Genomic DNA, 19,955 nt, shown 5'->3' on the forward strand with positions numbered 1-19,955 from the left:
GACACAGAACCCGATATCGGGTCTGCGGCACTGTGTGATAATACGCAAACCATATTTCAAATGAAAACCCAGCTTCAGGTGAAATCAGACGGTTAATTTTCATCTTTCACTCTTTCACGTCGTTGTTGAAGTGTAGATTATTTTCGTGTGCTATTTTCGTTACTATTCCAATGTAAAAATATTGCTCCCCTTTTTTTAGCATTTGAACGGGACTTATAGTACGTTAAGCAAAAGATATGTTATACTATATAAACGCTGCCAACAAGTAGATAAGTACCTACCTACTACACATTTGTATCTTTTGATAAGAGGACTTAAATGACTTATGGGTCAAACAGGATCTATATCGTGACATTTCTTGCGAGAAGAAAAGTGCTAGCTAGTCTAAGCTAACGGAAGGATTAAATGGTATGCCATATAATATATTCAGAATAGGTACAATAAGCTTTAGACATTTTTTTTTTATATTATGGATTTATGATATATGGATAAATTAGATATGTATTAAAGAAAACATTTGAGACTTCTATTCGTGTTTTGGCATACAAATTATTAACTTATTAGTACTATTGCACATCTTCTATGTCTTGGCTATTCTATGGCCAAATGGTACTTATTAAATTTTATTATCATTAATTTTACATTAAAATAATTAAGGTATTATGAAGTGTAGTTATTTAAATGTATTGTGCAAGTGTCCTGTTTTACGTAGATCCAAAAGCTATTTGCAAAGTATGTATAATGGTTAGGTATTAATTGACATACATTTAAATCTTAACTATGCATCGATTTTGTACTTATGTGACGTCACAGGTATGAAACAGAAGTTAAAAAACAGACTACCTATTTACTAAAAAGTTTGTTAGTAAATAAGGGTGTAAAACTTAAGCAAAACGTAGAGGATTAAAAGAACAAACTAAAATTCGAATACGTTTAATAATAATAAATAAAATAAACTTTTAACAAAATACGTTAATAAAAAATCAATTCAAAAACGACTTTTTACATCACATACTTTTGTAGATTATATCGCTCTGGTTATGACACAGGTTGTAAAATAATACAAGTGCAAGATCTAGTAAGTAAAGATCTATTTTTATGATTAATTACACTTACTAAACTATACCGCAACACAACTTACTAAACTAAATATCTCTTCAGTTGGCAGAGAAAAGCCAAAGATAAAGATACACTAGGCGACACTTTCTCTCTTCGGACCTCATGGTTCTAACTACACCATACTATAAATATTAATAATAATATCTCACGACATGTGTTAGCTAGTGTACCTCTGACTTCAACTATAATGTGTTCTAAATAAATAGTCTCACAATTAATACTTGATACATAAGTGTCTTGATTTAATTTTACAGCTCGTTCGGGATATAGTCAGAATTATTCAAAGAATAACGTAAATTTAGATTTAAGATAACGGCGAACTGAAGAGACATGTGATTTTAGTTCATTCTTCACATTTTAGGAACTTTGTTAAACATACGACAAACAAAATTGACTGTAACATAATTCTTATAAAAACTTACATCACAGTAAATGTTTCAATACTCGGCCTTGCGCATTTGTGCGCAAACAGAAACGAACAGGTTAACCTATTTAAAATAATTGTAAATATAATCAGATGCCATCAGATGGTTATCATGTCATTGTTAAAATAAATACTAATATAATGCTTGGCACCTCACACCATTTGCGTATAACGATAAGTGATATCGTTAAATAATTTATAAAGTATAACTATAGAAACCATTATAATAACATTAAAAACAGTCAAATCAAAACAACGAAACTTTACGCTTTATGACACTTGGCAGAGATCACAGTGCATACAATTTGGTCTGGATACACGTCAACTGGTTGCGATACTAATCAGCATAAAATACAAACGGAATGTCCTTAAAATAACGCTTAAAGTAGGTAATCACTAAAATACAATATTCGAAATCATATAAATCTCTTTAAAAATTGCTGTACATTTTGGCCTCGCGACTACTGCAAAAATATTTCAGTTGATCTAAAAACTCACTAAAGCGTAAGTTAAAACGCAGAATACTACTATCAAATTCAACAGTCTAAAAGTTCTAAAAATCCAGATTTGATTCAGTAAGGTGATGACTATGAGCTATATATAACAGTTTAAAACTCTTGAGTGTTGTCCACGTATTTAGTAATATGGACAGTTCTACCACGATATAATCTCATTAAATATAAAATGATTTATTTTGTCTACCCCAAACATTTGTTCGAGTAGGTGTCGATTACGTATTGACATTTTGCTGGGTCGAAGCCTTGTTCAAAGCTGGTGCATCCCAATCGATTGTAAGATAAAATAGTTTCGTTCTATCGCAGTAGTCTCGCTCCAAATCGCTAAATACATGACTACGAGCTAACGTCGTAATTACGTCTCAAATGTGTAACATAAGCCTCGGCTTACTATGTTCAGTAGGCCCCGATGACGCCGCCAGGGCCGGGCAGCGCGGACTTTCCGGACAGGAAGATATCGACCGCGCGCGCCGCCTGCCGGCCTTCGGAGATGGCCCATACTACTAGCGACTGGCCGCGGCGACAATCTGGTGGACGAAAATTATATGATTGATTAGTTCATGCTAACACCAGAGGATGATGAAGAACACAAAGTGGAGATCGAGTCCGAAAGCGGACCCTCGCACGAGTCTGGAAAAACGATAGGTCAGTAAGGAAGTTCATGCATGGTTTAATATGGCAATCGAATCTTATTACCGTTAGATTCAAATTGTCTAGTAAACCTTACTATCTATTCAACCCCCGGAAACTTACAAATTGCAAATGTAAATATGACTGGTACGGTGCGACGAGAAAACATCTATATAAAAGAGAACTTTTTGTGACGTCATCGGTCTGCGACTCTGCGCACTGCAAATGTATCCATAAGGGGCATGAAGAATGATCTTTTCCCTAAGCTCCATTTCGCTTCCATGGTTTTCAATTAATTTATTTATTCTAATTTTGTAATGACATTGATAGAAAATTTAGTTTTGTAGAATACTAACCATATATTTAATTATTATGTAATTGCGTACTAACAACAATGATCTCAGTTGGTCCTTTAAATAAATGAATTGAATTGAATTGAATAAGCAACTGATGAAGACATTACCAGTTAGTTATTTAATATTGATATTTTATATTTACATAAATTGTTCATTCAGTTGTGTCAATGTTGCAAGTCACTGGTCAAAGTACTCTTTGAAGATTAAGGACCTTTCCATACAAGAAAGCATAATAACTACTAATGTTGACATACAGATGACTTAAAATGTAAAATATGTACATGTAGTTTTTTTTAATATTTTTAGCTTTCTACGTATTGAGTCATAAGTAATAAGATAAATAACTGTGACATGGAATAATGTAAATTATAATGTAATATTTTTTCGTATTGACGTAAACACGTAAAGATTATTACGTAAATAGGAGTTTATTATGTCACGATATTTGACGTCATGAAATATTATAAATATTTTTTATGTACGTTTTTTATTATGTTATTTGCTTTACGTTATTCAACAGAGAGTTCTCAAAAAAGCAACACATCATTGCTTCCTATAACGAACGATGTTTGCTCGTATCTATATGCAAAGCGACAATATGGTATCTTATAGTTGAGAACGGAACATTTCGTCCCTACTTTTAAAAAATCTCATATCTCAAGCTGTTCCTCAAAGTTAAAACGCAGTAAGTCTATATGCATTCCATGCATACTTACTACAATTTTCTTTTCATTGACTGACGAAGATACAAGTTTTTTTAAAAGTAGTGCCGATTTACGTAATAATAAATAGGGGTGTAGAAGCTTGCAAGTTTGGTGGTTCACGACTTTAGGATTTCTTGACGTTCAGAAGGTTTAAAATCTCAGTCGCGGCAAAAAAAGCCGAGATAACGAAAAGCAGACGAAAATTAATACAATGTTAGTTAATGTGAAAAGGTTTCACAACTTAAACAGGACAAGTACACTATAGGTGCGAATGGTGCGACATTATCTCGCGAGATGGAGTAGGTACGTAGGTACCTGTCTCATTCTATTTTATACAGTTAGATAAGGACGAGTACTTTATCTCGCAGGAGAGATAGTGTCGCGTCTGTCATTGTGCGTGTACTGCAGGCAGGCAAGGATGGTCGCGTAATAAACGATGTAACGTCAGAGTTTTAAATGATTCACGGTTAGTTTCATAAGACTTATATTGATTTATATTGGCCATCGGGTCCATTGGAAACATCGGGACCTCAATAAAAATCAAAAAGTTTAATATGTAGTAGTAGTAATCACGGTTTATATCCCCGTCAATATAAGTCTCATGATATAAAGTCAGGCTGTCCGTTTCGCACTATTTGTAAGTGCGATAAGGACTTATCGATGCGATAAAGTTTATCGAATTACCCCTTATTCATAAACGTACTCTAAAGTTATCAAGCCGATAAAGTTAGTTTGTCTCTTTCCGACGTATTGGTGTGATAGACAGGGACAAACGAACTTTATCGGCTTGATAACTTTAGTGTACGTTTATGAATAAGGGGGTTAGTGTGCTACGCCCGCTGGTATGAAGCTGGTGGCTGATGGTGTGGTGGTGGGGGTGCCAACTTACCTCCGGCAGCAAATACGTTGTTGACTGGCGTGTGATAGATGTTCTTCTTCTCTGTCTCCACGTTGCTACGCGCGTCCAAGGGCAAATCTGTAATTTATACAATAGTTAGTATCACCGCCGAACATAATTCATTTATTGTACAAAAGTGACTATTAAAACCCATGTTTATGCTACATAAAGTCCGTCATAGATGTATTCCACGAGAATGACCGTCAGGAAATGATTTAGCCTTAGTGCGTTTTCACATTATCCGATCCGATATCGGATATAGGACCGATATCCCATACATTGAAGCCGCCATCTTTGATTTTTGCCTTTGAAATCCTTCCGACATCCGATATCGGATCGTATAATGTGAAAACGCACTTACATGACAGCTACTTAAATCGAATTCGTAATGCTTGCAAATATACTGCCAAATTAGTTAATCAAGTCATGAAACATAGTCAAACACAAAGTCGATTCCTTAACATTTTCAAAAGTATTAGAAGAATTGCAATATACTCTTGTAGAATGCCTCCACAATCAGAAAGTATCGTACAAAGGATAAAGGTCGCCCAAGACATACAACACCATTTATCGTTTCAGCGCGATTTGAGTCGTTGCATTCTGCATTTTGTATCGAAAACGTTCTCGGTAGAAAATTTCTCCCATAATAAACAGAGAATGTTCTCGAGAACGGCTCAACTCTATACTTTGTACTTTTGGCACTTGAAAAAAGTGTAAACAAACCGGAGCCGTCAAATTTGACAGATCCAGGGATAGTGACACTTTTAAGGCCAGAAACCTTTTTCTTTAAAATTTTGCTTAAAACCAATATTTCGTAAAAAGTCATAATTTTTCGTTGGTAAACTTCGGGAGATAAGGGGGAATGGTATTTTATTTTTTACATTTTCCTTCATAATTCTTTTTATTTTCCACTACAAAAACATTATAAAAATAGTTTTGATATGTACAATTTGAGCTCTTTCTAACGATACCCCACTTGACCTAGTAACTTGACATTTACGGTTTGCCCCCCTTCCATTTTGGCCGTTTTCTACAATTAATATTAATATATTTTTAAAAATAATAGTTTCAGCTTGTAGAGGTTTAAAGTATTCATAACTGTTCCAAATTTCAAATCGATAGCGTAAGTAGTTCTCGACATATTTAGAATGTGACAGACATACAGACAGACGGACAGAGCGTCGCCATAAGGGTTCCTTTTGTACCTTTTTGGTACGGAACCATAAAAAACATCATATAGCAATCATCATTTCATACGGAGAAACGGAAGCTCTAAAACACAAATATCGAACTCGGAACAGATGATGATGATGATGATGATTGATAACAAGTAATGGCAAATGTCAGACAGATAAAATTAAAAATCGCGTAAGGTGTACTACCTTTATATTTTAGTACAATTAGTACGTTTTCACATTATCCGATCCGATATCGGATGTAGAACAGATATCCCATACATTACAGGCGCCAATCTGGGATTTTTCCATCGAAATCCTTCCGACATCCGATATCGGATCGGATAATGTGAAACCGGAGTTACACCCAGATTAAAATGCAACCATGAGTTTTAAACCTCTGCAAAATTAGGTACTTTTTGGTTGATGATTCCCTGTAGAAAATAATAATATTCATTAAATGTAATGACGGTAGGTTTGTATTAGTGAAGGTGTATACGTTTCGTCAAATTAAACGAAATTACATGTTAGTGGAATGAAATGGAAAATAGTAGTGAGCTCAATTATTTTTAAATAGAGAAAAAAATTCAGGAACCAAACGTTACCTAATAAACAACCCTCAAATTTGACAGCTCAGGTTTGTTTACACTTTTTTCAAGTGCCAAAAGTACAGGGTATAGCCCTCACTTTACCTTTACAAGACGGGTTCTTGTATAATAGTTGTTAAGAAAAAGAAAATGAAAATTATAATTTCTACTTGAATATTATTGCATTATGCATTTTGCATGATTTATTTGACGTTGTTAATTTAAAGATAAAGATAAGATAACTCTAGACCATAAAGTCTACTTATAAATGAGTTGGATGGGTAAGTTGCCACGTAAATATGTCTTACGGCTCAGCCACGACATTGGTCTAAGCGCGACAGCGGTGAGCGACGGCCATACATTGGAGCGAGACACAGCGATGGGACTTTTCATTCGCACGTATGACCGCCGCTTACCGCTGTCGCGCTTAGACCAATGTCGTGGCTGGGCCGTTAGGTCCAATGAAGCCTATAGCCAGAAGTACCAACTCTGCTTTGTACATCTCTGTTCCGAGTATTTCCTTCATCACCTAACAGCCTTTATTTCCACTATGTGCCACATATCTCTTGGGTCCCAGGAAGCCCATAGCCAACAGTACCAGCTCCGCTTTGTAGATTTTCTGTGCCGGGTATTTCCTTCATCTCCCAGCCACCTTGCCTCCGGTAGTAAGTCAGACACTTACCAAGCTGGTGTGCCACGTATCTCTCGTGCCCTAGGAAGCCCATAGCCAACAGGAAGCCCATAGCCAACAGTACCAGCTCCGCTTTGTAGATTTTCTGTGCCGGGTATTTCCTTCATCTCCCAGCCACCTTGCTTCCGGTAGTAAGTCAGACACTTACCAAGCTGGTGTGCCACGTATCTCTGGTGCCCTAGGAAGCCCATAGCCAACAGTACCAGCTCCGCTTTATAGATTTTTTGTGCCGGGTATTTCCTTCATCTCCCAGCCACCTTGCTTCCGGTAGTAAGTCAGACACTTACCAAGCTGGTGTGCCACGTATCTCTGGTGCCCTAGGAAGCCCATAGCCAACAGTACCAGCTCCGCTTTGTACACCTCTGTTTAGAGTATTACTTTCATCACCTAGCAGCCTTTACTTCTACTTAGTGTAGTCTGTCCAGTAAGTTACCAAGCTGATATGCCACGTATATTTCAGTCTCGACGAAACGCATATTCAGTAACACCAGCTCCGCTTTGTACAACTTTTTGTGCCGGGTATTTCCAAACATATTTCATCTGCAAGCGGCTTTGACCTACACTTAAGTAGCTTAGTCAGACAAGTCACTTACCAAGTTGATGTGCCACGTATCTCTCAGGCCCCAGGAAGCCCATAGCCAACAGTACCAGCTCCGCTTTGTAGATCTTCTCTGTGCCGGGTATTTCCTTCATCTCCCAGCGGCCGCCCGCGGCGCGAGTCCATTCTACTTCCACGGCCGACACGCCCGCTACGTTGCCGTGACCTGCTCAACAGTATAGAACGTTAGCAACAGAGAAAATAATATTGTCTAAGGCCGATATTACACTATCATAGAAATATGATCATAGACAACATGCCGCCCTTTTTCTTCACGTTGCAGAAAAAGGGAGGCATACAGACATATGATTATGTATATGATAGTGTGCTATCGGCCTTCGGTTTATGAAAGAAAATAATAGAGACGGATCACATCAAGTACAGTGAATTTATAATACATTTCGAACCCAGTCATTATATTATTACAGTGGAACTTTGATAGGGCGGCTATATTTCCAACTTTTCCGAGCTCATATGGTTATATATAGCAACCTTCAAATCAAGAGTGAACAGGCATCTTCGGGGCGAGCTCACTCCATCGTAGGCCACGTCTTTGCCTTTCTCAACTCTGTGGAAAGTTGACAAGAGTAATTCATAATAATAATAAAAAAATCTTGTCAACTTTCCACAACCATTGTACCTAAAATAATGTACGTCATTATGACGAAGACACACAAGATACAAACCAATATTTGATCTCTATAATTCATAACTTTCATCTCAAATTTATTTACTAAAGAACCTTCGTGACTCGAAAAGTCAACGACGTTTGAGGACGTCAACTATGTGTATGTAAAATATGTACATCAATACTAATATTATAAATGGGAACAACTAGTTTTTGTGTCTGTTTGTTTGTCCGTCTTTCACGGCAAAATGGAGCGACGATTTCTTTTAAATTGAGATAGTTGAAGGGATGGAGAGTGACATAGGCTACTTTTTGTCGCTTTCTAACCCCCACTTCCCTAAAATGGGGGTTGGGAGTTTGTATGGAGTATTCCGCAATTTTATAATTTTACGCGAGCGAAACCGCGGGCAAAAGTTAGTAGCTAATAAGTGATACGAATTTATAATTCCTACTCACCCCTCTTTTGTCAAATTTTGAATAAATTTTTTCTCTGCGTTACATTAAATAAAAACAAAAATTTATCAAGTCGATGTTCTCAATTCTGTAAGTTGACGATATGCAGGCAATGACGTATGAAGTCATGAAGGTCTGTTTAAGGTTATGTCAAGTTCAAGAGTGAACCACGAAAATGACTCGTGAGACTTAGAGTACATACAAAATTACTGTCAGGTGTTATATTATAAAACATAAGAAAACCTTGTAACGTGTTTAAAGTAGTTTTCAGGTGTTTCGAAATGGTAATTTGGAAAACCGGACATAATACAAATTCATAGAATTAAAGCCCGAGGTTACAAAAAAAAAAAAAAATGGAGTTTTACACATACACAGTTTCACAATATTATTTTTAAGGTAGAGTCGATTAGAGAATCGAAATCGACTAGCAAAATATTATCGATTTTTTTTCGAAAGACTTTTTTGTCTACTCCTCTGTCAAGATTATATCTGTAGTAGCACCTTTTTACACGTTTTAGGCCACCAGATGACTGATTAGGTATTAGCTAGAATAAAACGACGAGGTCGAGTCTGCAGTCGAGTCGAGGTGGTGTAAGCCGGGAATCGAACCCAGGTAATCAGGCCAGCCGCGAAAACTGGAAACCCGAGTTCGATTCCCAGCTTCTCCAGTGAACTTGATCGATGCTATTTTTAACCCCCGACGCAAAAACGAAGGGGTGTTATAAGTTTGACGTGTCTGTCTGTCTGTGTGTCTGTCTGTCTGTTTGTCTGTCTGTGTGTGTGTCTGTCTGTGGCATCGTAGCTCCCAAACGGATGAACCGATTTTGATTTAGTTTTTTTTTTGTCTGAAAGCTGAGTTAGTCGGGAGTGTTCTTAGCCATGTTTCATGAAAATCGGTCCACTATGTCGCGGTCGGGGGTTTTTTCATAATTTTAATTTTGTGGTTAGGTTATTGATGTATGCTATCTATTTAAGTTTATAGGTAAAATAAACTTACCGTCATCCAGGAATTCTTTGGTTAGCGTCGAGAACTTCCTCGGGTCATTTCCAAACTTGACTTTCACTTCCTCGTGTCCGTAGTCCACCCTGCGAAGTAATTTAACTTGGTAAATAGCCGATATTCACCGACTGCAAACCTTAGGATTAGTTGTCAAAGCGGACCCCAGGCTCCCATGAGCCGTGGTAAATGCCGGGATAACGCAAGGAGGATGATGATATACCGACTGCAAACCAACTGCACTTTTAAGGATTCCTAAAGTCTAGGTGCAGTTGCGTCGCCATCGAACCAAACACAAATCACATGCCATATTCACAGGCGGTCTTTCCATAAGAAATAAAAGACTTTATTTATCCTTGAAGAATCAGTTGTATAAAACGATTTGCTAATATGGAATTACTATGAAATACTGAGGAGTGACGTCACGGTCAATTCATTTACTTTATATCTTTCTCTTTGACTTATTAAATATAAATTATGTTTAAACATAACTACTGTCCATGTTTTTCTTCTGATTATATGGTGCTTTATTTCGTGCACTGCATATTTTATTATAGTAGAGGAAACTAGCCTATTCTAAAAATCCCTTACTTTTTTAAATTCAGAATCATCACTTTCTAAAACTTTCAGAATGTCATCCGCACATGAAAACGTGTTAAAAGCATAAACATGAAAAAAAAAGTGCGGCGCAATATAATTTGTGTCAAACATCACGTAGTCGTCAAATGCATGTGACGCAAAATATTTATAGAATCAGTTCAAGGCAACCCCAAAACGACATATTTTCATAGGAACAGGGAATATTACTAAAATGTTCTATCGCCAGAGTGCAGCACCTTAACATACAGTAAACCATAGAGTAACTTTTACATATTAGTTTTACCTACAATTTTTTGGAGTTGTGTTTGTGGAATTGATGCATCAAGGTGGTTTGTTTACAGATGGCCTACCTCGAACCACGTCGAAGTGGCGCCATCTGAGTACAGTTTTGTGTAATATGGGGATAGTAGTATAGTACCTGAAGACTCTAGGCCATTGCGGCCAAGGGTTGTCCTGGCCGCGAGTAGGTTTCGGTTCCGGCAAGATTTCGAACGTCGTGATCGACTTGGCACCTTGGCGTAGCGATGTCGCTATGCAGTCGCATCTATAAAATAATGATACAAGTTAGTATAGGTCAAGAAATATTATAATTTCGATGAACAAGTCTGAAATAGCTTTTTTCTACTCCCGAACTGTTATTCGTCATTTACAGGGTCGTGCATAGATCTTTAAAACCCTACATAAAAGTCTATTCCCCAAAGCCAGCCTCCGCCGGCTTTCCGCGCATGCGCGCGGTATCGAAAAAACTGAAAACACATTGTTTGGCTCTGTAACCATGGCAACGCATTGTTATAACGATACTGCGCGCGTGCGCGGGATGCTTTGGGCAGCTGAGCTGACAGTGCAAACCTTTGCGTCAAAATACAGGAAACAGTGTGAATTTCACGAAAGTTATTCAAGAGAACTATTAAAAACTAAGTGCATGGTCGTAGAAAAAGTATTGTATGCATCGGTGTTTAACTGAGACAAAAAATACTCGTGGCGTCTTTATAACAATTTTCGGCTTCGCCTCAAATTGTTACCCACGCCACTCGTCTTTTTTGACCTCCTTTAAACGCCTGTTGCATAAAATACTATTAATATTCCAAATTATTAAAGTACTTAAGCCTATGTGTTTCCTCTTAATAAACAGCTGAGCCGATTAAATTAAACCTGGCAGGCAAGTATGGTCGCGCGATAAATGATAAAACATCTGGCCGTCCCTATCGCACTTACAAATAGGGACAGCCTGATGTTTTATCATTTATCGCGCGTGCCTGCCTGATATGGACATACATTTTATAATTTTTTAAGTCACGTGTAAAAGGTAGTAAAAATAAAAAAGTGCTAATTTATTCAAAAGATGAGTAATATACATATAGATATAAAGTAATTTGTGCTCTGAGCCTTTTGTTTATCACACAATGCTGAACCAATGTTGTTCTCTCGGAGATCCAACCTTTGATCTCTGTTAAATCGACATAACGACGATGCTTAAACATCCTATTATATTCAAATTGAGGTGATATTTACAGGTATATCAGTGTGAGAAGATTAGTATAGTCTAAAGGTTTTTAGCACATGCATATTGTAATATGGGTGTTATAACCTACAGCTGCACACACGCCAAAATTTGTTACAATTCTAAATATTAATGAAACGGGGGTCATTTATATGCCCAATTTTCCTCGATGATATTGTCTTCGGTTACCGCGATAGTTACTCATGAAAACTATGGAAACGGATTATATCGCGTATAATGAATTTACAATTCATCCCGACGTTTCGAACACTTTACAGCATTCGTGGTCAACGGGTGGGTATACGCGATATAATCCATTTCCATAGTTTTATTTCATTTCCTCGATGATGTTCTTCAAGTATGTACACTTCAAATACTCCACAGGCTTCTGTTTTGAAGTGGAATTTATTACTAACCGTCCTCCGATTAAAGTACATTATTTTCATTAGTTTAGTTTGTATTTCTATTCGTGATACTGCGACGGACCCGTCTGTGCCCTCCAATCACAAGCACATTCTTGTCTTTGAAATTCAGTTTAGGCAGTTCCTTTCCGTGGTGCAGAGGTGGTCCCATCTGATTCTTCTGCTAGGATTCGAGGAACTCCATGGCGTAGTAAATGCCATTGACCTTTTCAAATCAGGGAGTTCTATCTGAGATTTACTTACCCAGTATCACCTCCTCCGATAACCAGTACATTCTTGTCCTTAGCATTCAGTTCTGGTAGCTCCTTCCCGTGGTGCAGAGGGGGTCCCATCTGCTTCTTCTGCCAGGATTCGAGGAATTCCATGGCGTAGTGGATTCCGTTGAGCTGGCGGCCTTTGAGCGGCAGGTCGCGTGGCCATGTTGCGCCCATGCAAAGCACTAGGGCATTGTATCTGGGGGAGACATTGATTGGTTAAGTTTATGAAGAAATAGGAGGACCGCCTAGATCTGGTAAAAAAGGAGTGTTTTTGTGTCACCAGAGATGTTTCTTTTATTGCTTGAAGATCTTTTACTCATAAAGATATATGTGAAATACGGCTTTGGCCTTTAGTAGCCGTATTCGCCATTAAATAATTATGAGAGAGATAGAGCTTATTAGGAAAATGTCATTATAAAGTCCTCCGATACAGCCATCCCAAATCAGCAGTCAAATCAGCTTCTTTTTATGAACTGTCAAAACGATTTGCTAATATGGAATTACTATGAAATACTGAGGAGTGACGTCACGGTCAATTAATTTACTTTATATTTTTCTCTTTGACTTATTAAATGGAAATTATGTTTAAAAATAACTACTGTGCATATTTTTCTAATAATTATGTGGTGCTTTATTTCGTGTACTGGTAAAAATATTTTATTTTAAGTATAGGAAACTAGCCTATTATACTCACTCGTTAGCCAGATCAGTAGCGCTGATGTCCTTGCCCACATCCACATTGCACTTAAACACGACGCCTTCAGCCTGCAAAAGCTGGACGCGTCGTTGTACAACTTCCTTGCTGAGTTTCATGGTGGGAATGCCGTATTGTAGAAGTCCTCCAGCGCGGTCGTTTCGTTCGAACACCGTCACGGAGTAGCCCGCCTGTTGTGCATATGTATTAGAATTTAGAAGACAAAAATAAAAAGGCAGTTAATTCATCATTGTAAATGTTTTTATGTTTGCCACGTTATAATTATGTACGTTCAGAGTTATATTTCTGATTTACAAGGACGCAAAGTTGTTGCGCCTTAGCAATATAACAAAATCTTGAAAATTTTCCAGTAAAATAAAACTATGGAGACGGATTAAATCGCGTATAATGAATTTAAAATTCATCCCGACGTTTCGAACTCTTTACAGCGTTCGTGGTCAACGTCACCCGTTTCATTTAATGAGTAACTATCGCGGTAACCGAAGACAATATTAATTTTCCAGTAGTTTTCACACTACAAGCCGTATTACTGGTATCTGAGCGATTTTCAAAATTGAAAAAGTAAACAACACTGCTTAACGTCAACCTCGGCTTAATCCATTCTGTTTTAAGATTAATTAATGTCATCTGGAGTAGTTTGGGATTTTCAAGGCGAGTCTAATATATGCCTAAAAGTCAAAAACATACTGTAGGTACATAGAGGTATACCTTGTTAAGTTGATGTGCGCAAGCCAGACCTGCGGGACCGGAACCTACTACTGCGACAGTTTTACCGTTGCGATATTCAGGGATCTGTAAAAAAGAAAAAAAAATATATCTCAATACATATCGATAGGTATAGTATTATTTTATTAAAGGGTAATAAGGGCCTTCAAGTGTCACGTCGACCAATAATTAATTATTATGATCTATTGTGACGGGCCTTTGAGTTTAAGGTGGCTCGCTTAGGTTACCCGAAGGTCAGGCTGCGTTAGATGGCGTTAATCTTCAAATTACCAGTCTTATTTTTTTTGTGGAGTCGTACAGGCATTTATATAGTTTCAATTATGCTTCGCGAACATTTAATATTAAAATTGACGTATTACAACAAACATTCAACTTCTCATTGTAACGTTAATCCCCTTAATGTAGATAAATTTACTATTTTACACTATTTCTAAGTACCACTCACACATACAAACAGTGTTTTTGTATTCCTTCTAGTCGATAATTTCACGCGGCGACAGCTTGTTTAAATAGCCTTGCGGTAAATACGTGCCATCGCATGATTTGCATGGAAGTACTGGGTTCGAATCCAGGACTTTTTCTCTTTTTTTTTTTATACTACGTCGGTGGCAAATAAGCATACGGTCCGCCTAATGGAAAGCGGTCACCGTAACCTATGGACGCCTGCAACTCAAAGAGTGTCGCATGCGCGTTGCCGCCCCATTTGAAACTTGTACACTCCCCTTTGCTGCGTGTGCACAGCTAAAAGGAGTGTACAAGTTCAAAGGAGGGTTTGGGTTGCCGACGACTCAAAGGACAATAGACGGAACAAATTAGTTCCGTAAGTCCTCCCGTCGTCAGCACCCCACACCCTCGTTGAGCTCTGGCAGCCTTACTCACCGGCAGGAACACAACACTATGAGACACTATTTTTTGTTTTATTATTATACATAAATGTATATGTACTCGTACAGTAGTTACTGAGCGTTTTCCACAAAAAAGATTAAAAACCTATTCTCTTACATGGTAATAATTTTTAGGTTCGTCGAACTCAGAATTTCTAACATAATTATCCTAATCTGATATTTTTAAAAATTCCAAAAAAGTATAGATAAATTTTAGTTTCTAAACTACGATTCGAATGATTTTTTTTTCTAATTGTTTATTTTCGATGGAGCAAGGGTATTCAAATCGCTTTTGAAATCTTAAATTAGTAAATGAAAATGCAATAGTTAACTGAGTAGCGTAATGCTTTAAAAACTCAAGTGGACTTTTTTATCTAAGGAGTAATTTCGATAAAATATTATATTTAGCGAGGGTATTAAAAGTTGTGTTTTATATCTCAACTTAATAAATAGAAAATCAAAATGACAATAAAAATATCAATAGGTTCTCTAAGATAAAATTGATACCTTCGGCTCTCCATTCTTGCTCGGTCAATAAAAAATACGAAATTTATATCCAAAAAAAAATACAAAAAGTTAATAGAATCCTGGGAATCGAACGCACCTTCACGGCGTGACAGACGACTGTACACCAACGACGCCATTTCATAACACGCTGTTCCCGACGAAATTGGGCTATACATATATAATTATTTAAATATAAATAATAATGTCAAATCCATACTAATATTACAAATGGGAAAGGGTGTGTGTCTGTTTGTTTGTCCGTCTTTCACGGCAAAACCGGAGCGACGAATTGACGTGATTATTTAAGGGGATTTAGTTGAAGGGATGGAGAGTGACATAGGCTACTTTTTGTCTCTTTCTTACGTGAGCGAAGCCGCGGTCAAAAGCTAGTTTATTATAAATGGGAAAAGCTGGTTACTCTATAATCTGAAGTGGAAGAATTCGTTGTTTAACCAAAGATAATGTGTGTTTGTTTGTTTGTCCGTCTTTCACGGCCAAACGGAGCGACGGATTGACATGTTTTTTAAGTGGAGATAGTTGAAGGGATGGAGAGTGACATATGCTACTTTTGTCTCTTTCTAACGCAAGCGAAGCCGCGGGCAAAAGCTAGTACAGCACGGGTAGCATGGTCGCGCGATAGACGATAAAATATCAGGCCGTCCCTGTCGCACTATTAGTAAGTGCGATTATAGGGACGGCCAGATGTTTTATCATTTATCGCGCGACCATAATTGCCTGCCTGGACCAGATTATATTGATGATAATTATTATTTGTCACCATTTAGTTAATATTGTCTTCAGTTACCGCGATAGTTACTCATGAAATAAAAACTATGAAAACGGATTAAATCGCGTATAATGAGTTTAAAATTCATCCCGATGTTTCAAACACTTTACAGCGTTCGTGGTCAACGGGTGACTGAGGAAAAATTACAATGTGCAAAAGCTACCCATATTCTTGTATATAACCATTTAGTTGTTGAAGAAAAACATTCACACAACAATAACATAGGTCAACCAGCTCAGTAAATGCAATACTTTACTAATACTATGCCCACACTATGACCTATGTATAATGTATTATACCAGACGTGTAATATTTTATTTTATCAACAAAGGCATAATAAAGGATTGTATTGTATTTTTGTATGAAAATAAAAAATAGGAAAGCAATATAGTAATAGTCAAATATTCCATTAAAAAATAAAAAATACTTAATTAATAAATCCATAAAAGTTCAAATGATTAAAAAAAACTTCGGATTCGAACCCACGATCTTCTGCATCATAGTCAGTCGTTTGACCGAGAAGCCATTTCGATTTACATTAGCAGTGTCGAAATACACGATATGTATCTTTGTTGACAAAATGCGTCATTATTTCTGAGTCTGTTTGAATTAACTAAACCAATATCTTTAAATAATTACTTGTCAAGAGCCAAATGTCACTGATGACAATGTCAACTAAAAATGCGCGAAATATGACGGCTCTGTGTCTGTACACAAAATTTGGCACGCACATTTACGTAAAATTAATAAAAAATTCACAAGGATTTGTCCATAATTTCTGTATGAAACAATGTATTTCATTCACTACCGCGACGACGGATAATGTATAGTAGATGTATGCGCATATTTTTATTTAGTTGTAGTGTGCGGTGACTAAATAAATGGTAGATGTTTTTTGTATGGAAAGCGAGCCACCTTAAAGTGCATTACTAATGTTTCACTATGTTCATTTGTTTCATTACACTATGTTCTAATTATTTGGGCTTTAATGTCTTGTACCTTTCATAGGGATACATGTCTCCCAAGTAGGTACTTCTTTTAGATAGGTATTAGTGGTCCCAAAGAGGATCGAGTGTTATAGAGAGTTACTGTCAAAGAAAAACGTGTAATCACAGTGCATAGCCTGCCATCTCTCGACACAATAATCATCAATTTTGACAATTAGGACCATATTCTTAGCTAGATATGTGTTAAAATGTCATAAATTAATATTAGCGCCATCTAGCCCAGCGTCCCCCAAAGGTGTAACGCCTTCTAGGCCACCGTACCTTTTTCTATATGGTTCTGAGGTACGTTTTTTTTTAGACTAGCTGTGTATGTCTATACGGAGTTACATAATATATATGTCTTTGGTGGTCCTCATTAACAAAGAATTTGCAGTGCATTTGAACTGCAATAGCACATCTCGGACACTGGCGATCAAATACATGAAAGAGGCGCGTTTCTAACACACAGTCGAAGCTCGTGTAGGTGAACGCGTACTATGCTTGTATGAGTGAAATATGACAGGTCGACTGTTCGCGTTTTTGACAGGCGGTAACTGTGAGGTAACCGAGAGGGGGTGGGCGGCACTTTCAGCGGGGAACGGGAGTGGCCATACTGTACGATAGTATTCTTTATTATACTGTGGCAATAGTCTCGTCTGTCTCCTGGTAGAACATGATCGCACATATCTCTGTATCTCGCCGCAACGCCCCACAGTGACATTGACAATGTGCCTATTTCTGGGTTGATAAGATACATCGTTACTCAGTCAATATTTTCTTGTTGAACAGGCAATGAACGTCTAAGTCACTGTCGGACGACAATGAGGAGGCACACTCAAAGGTTATGACAGATGGCGCCACCTTATTAGTCCATTGCACAGAAAAAGAATCTCATAAGTGAGAGCGAGATGATGATTTTTTTTTCTCTCTCACACATATGAATGACAGTGACATGCAAGCCTGTCCAAGTGTCTAGACTTAGACAGGCGCCGCCTGGCGGTATAAAATGTCAGCGTGCGTCATTGTCACTGTTGTCAAATAGGCCACGCACACGTCACGAACACGATTTTTATAAGGGCGGCGACCTAATCTCGCGCCAATCATTGCCAAGCATGTCGCATCTTGTTTCTTAGCCATTAGTAGTTTTTTGTCAACACACGTCAGTCAATTTATATATTACATCTTTAACACTCAAAACCCAATGAGTCAGAGTAGGTATTATCTATTTAACAATAGAGTCACGAGGTCTTGTAAATAGAAGAAAAAACATAGTCACTGTGCTATATCATGGTGATTTTCGAAACTTGACTTTACCGGATTCTACGAAACTTGGCTCGGGTCTGAGGCCGCGCGTGATTCGTGACGTGTTGGGCTATGTAAGATTTTAAAACACGTGATCAATAAATTACCTTTTTATGAAAAAATATGGAAATAGCAGACGCAGTCTAGGAGTTTCCATATTCATCATTCAAAAAGTCAAAAGCCCTCGTAGACCTCGCTCAACATCATCGTCATCATCTCAGCCATTAATCGCCCACTGCTGAGCATAGGCCTTCCTTCGTGTACGTGTAATCTCATCCATAGTCCTCGCTAACACCTCCTAACGGCTCAGCCACGACATTGGTCTAAGCGCGGCAGCGGTGAGCGGCGGCCATACATTGGAGCGAGACACAGCGATGGGACTTTTCATTCGCACGTATGACTGCCGCTCACCGCTGTCGCGCTTAGACCAATGTCGTGGCTGGGCCGTAAGTCCATAGTTTTATTTTCATTTTATTGCTAGCTTTTGCTCGCGGCTTCGTTCGCGTTAAATTCCGAATGCTCCATACAAACTTCCGCCCCCCCCCATTTTAGGGAAGTCTCTATCCCTTCAACAATCTCCACTTAAAATATCAGTCAATTCGGCGCTCCGTTTTGCCGTGAAAGACGGAACAACAGACACACACTTTCCCATTTATAATAGTAGTATGGAATTACGGATACGGTATTTCTAGTGATGTGCAAGTTGCGGAAACTTTCCAAAAAAATCTTTAATTTCTTGAAAAATTCACGAGACTTTCACGAAAAATAAAGGGAATTTAAATTTATGAAATGGAAAGTTTCCATCCATACAATTGTCCATACAATGTATGGAAAGATTCCGAAGTTTTCCTATATGAAAATTTCAGAATTTTGGAAACTTTCCGTCGGCACATCAGTAGGTATTTCCTGTGAGACGTACTTTGCCCACCTTTGGTTTTATTACTAATGAGCCTATCAAACTCAATAAGGCTCGTGTTTTATGAAGAATAAATTGTACATTTATGTCAGGTACAATCCAGCCATTCCAGCCTATGCCAGGCCCCGTAGCCGAATGGCATTTCTCCGACGCCAAACGAAAACGAAACGCCGCGCCAGTTAGTCGGGCTCTGTCGCGCCAATATGCAAGAGCGATATAGATAGATATCTACTAGCGTTTCGTTTCGTGAGCGTTTGTGCCATTCGGCTACGCACCCTGTTCTTAGAGTTAATAGCAAAAGGCAGAGCCAATGCGAGATGAATTATAATGTCTTGTTGTAATGTGTATAGTCAAAAAGGATCGAGTATTATAGAGTTACTGTCGAAGTAAAATGTGTAATCACAGTGCATATACTGCCATCTCTTGACACAGGCTTAAAACTTTTGAACCTCATGTTAGGCCCATATTCTTAGCTTGATATGTGTTAAAATGTCAAGTATTAATATTAGCGCCATCAAGCTGAGCGTACCCTAAAGGTGTAATGCCAACTAGGCCACCGTACCTTTTTCTGTATGGT

General features: G+C 37.8%; 1 protein-coding gene across 1 annotated transcript in view; it reads right to left on the reverse strand.

Annotated features, from left to right (window-relative positions):
* Positions 1 to 917: 917 nt before the first annotated feature.
* Positions 918 to 19,955, reverse strand: part of LOC125226678 (glutamate synthase [NADH], amyloplastic) — a 90,005-nt gene continuing 70,967 nt past the window's right edge. Inside the window, 8 exon segments of the mRNA XM_048130738.1 lie at positions 918 to 2,585; positions 4,638 to 4,724; positions 7,693 to 7,863; positions 9,776 to 9,864; positions 10,794 to 10,919; positions 12,542 to 12,751; positions 13,250 to 13,440; positions 13,979 to 14,062. Coding sequence (XP_047986695.1) covers positions 2,455 to 2,585; positions 4,638 to 4,724; positions 7,693 to 7,863; positions 9,776 to 9,864; positions 10,794 to 10,919; positions 12,542 to 12,751; positions 13,250 to 13,440; positions 13,979 to 14,062 — 1,089 coding nt within the window. The 3' untranslated portion in view covers positions 918 to 2,454.

The sequence above is a fragment of the Leguminivora glycinivorella genome, chromosome 5 (genome assembly GCF_023078275.1).
Source record: "Leguminivora glycinivorella isolate SPB_JAAS2020 chromosome 5, LegGlyc_1.1, whole genome shotgun sequence".
In the NCBI taxonomy this organism is placed as follows: domain Eukaryota; kingdom Metazoa; phylum Arthropoda; class Insecta; order Lepidoptera; family Tortricidae; genus Leguminivora; species Leguminivora glycinivorella.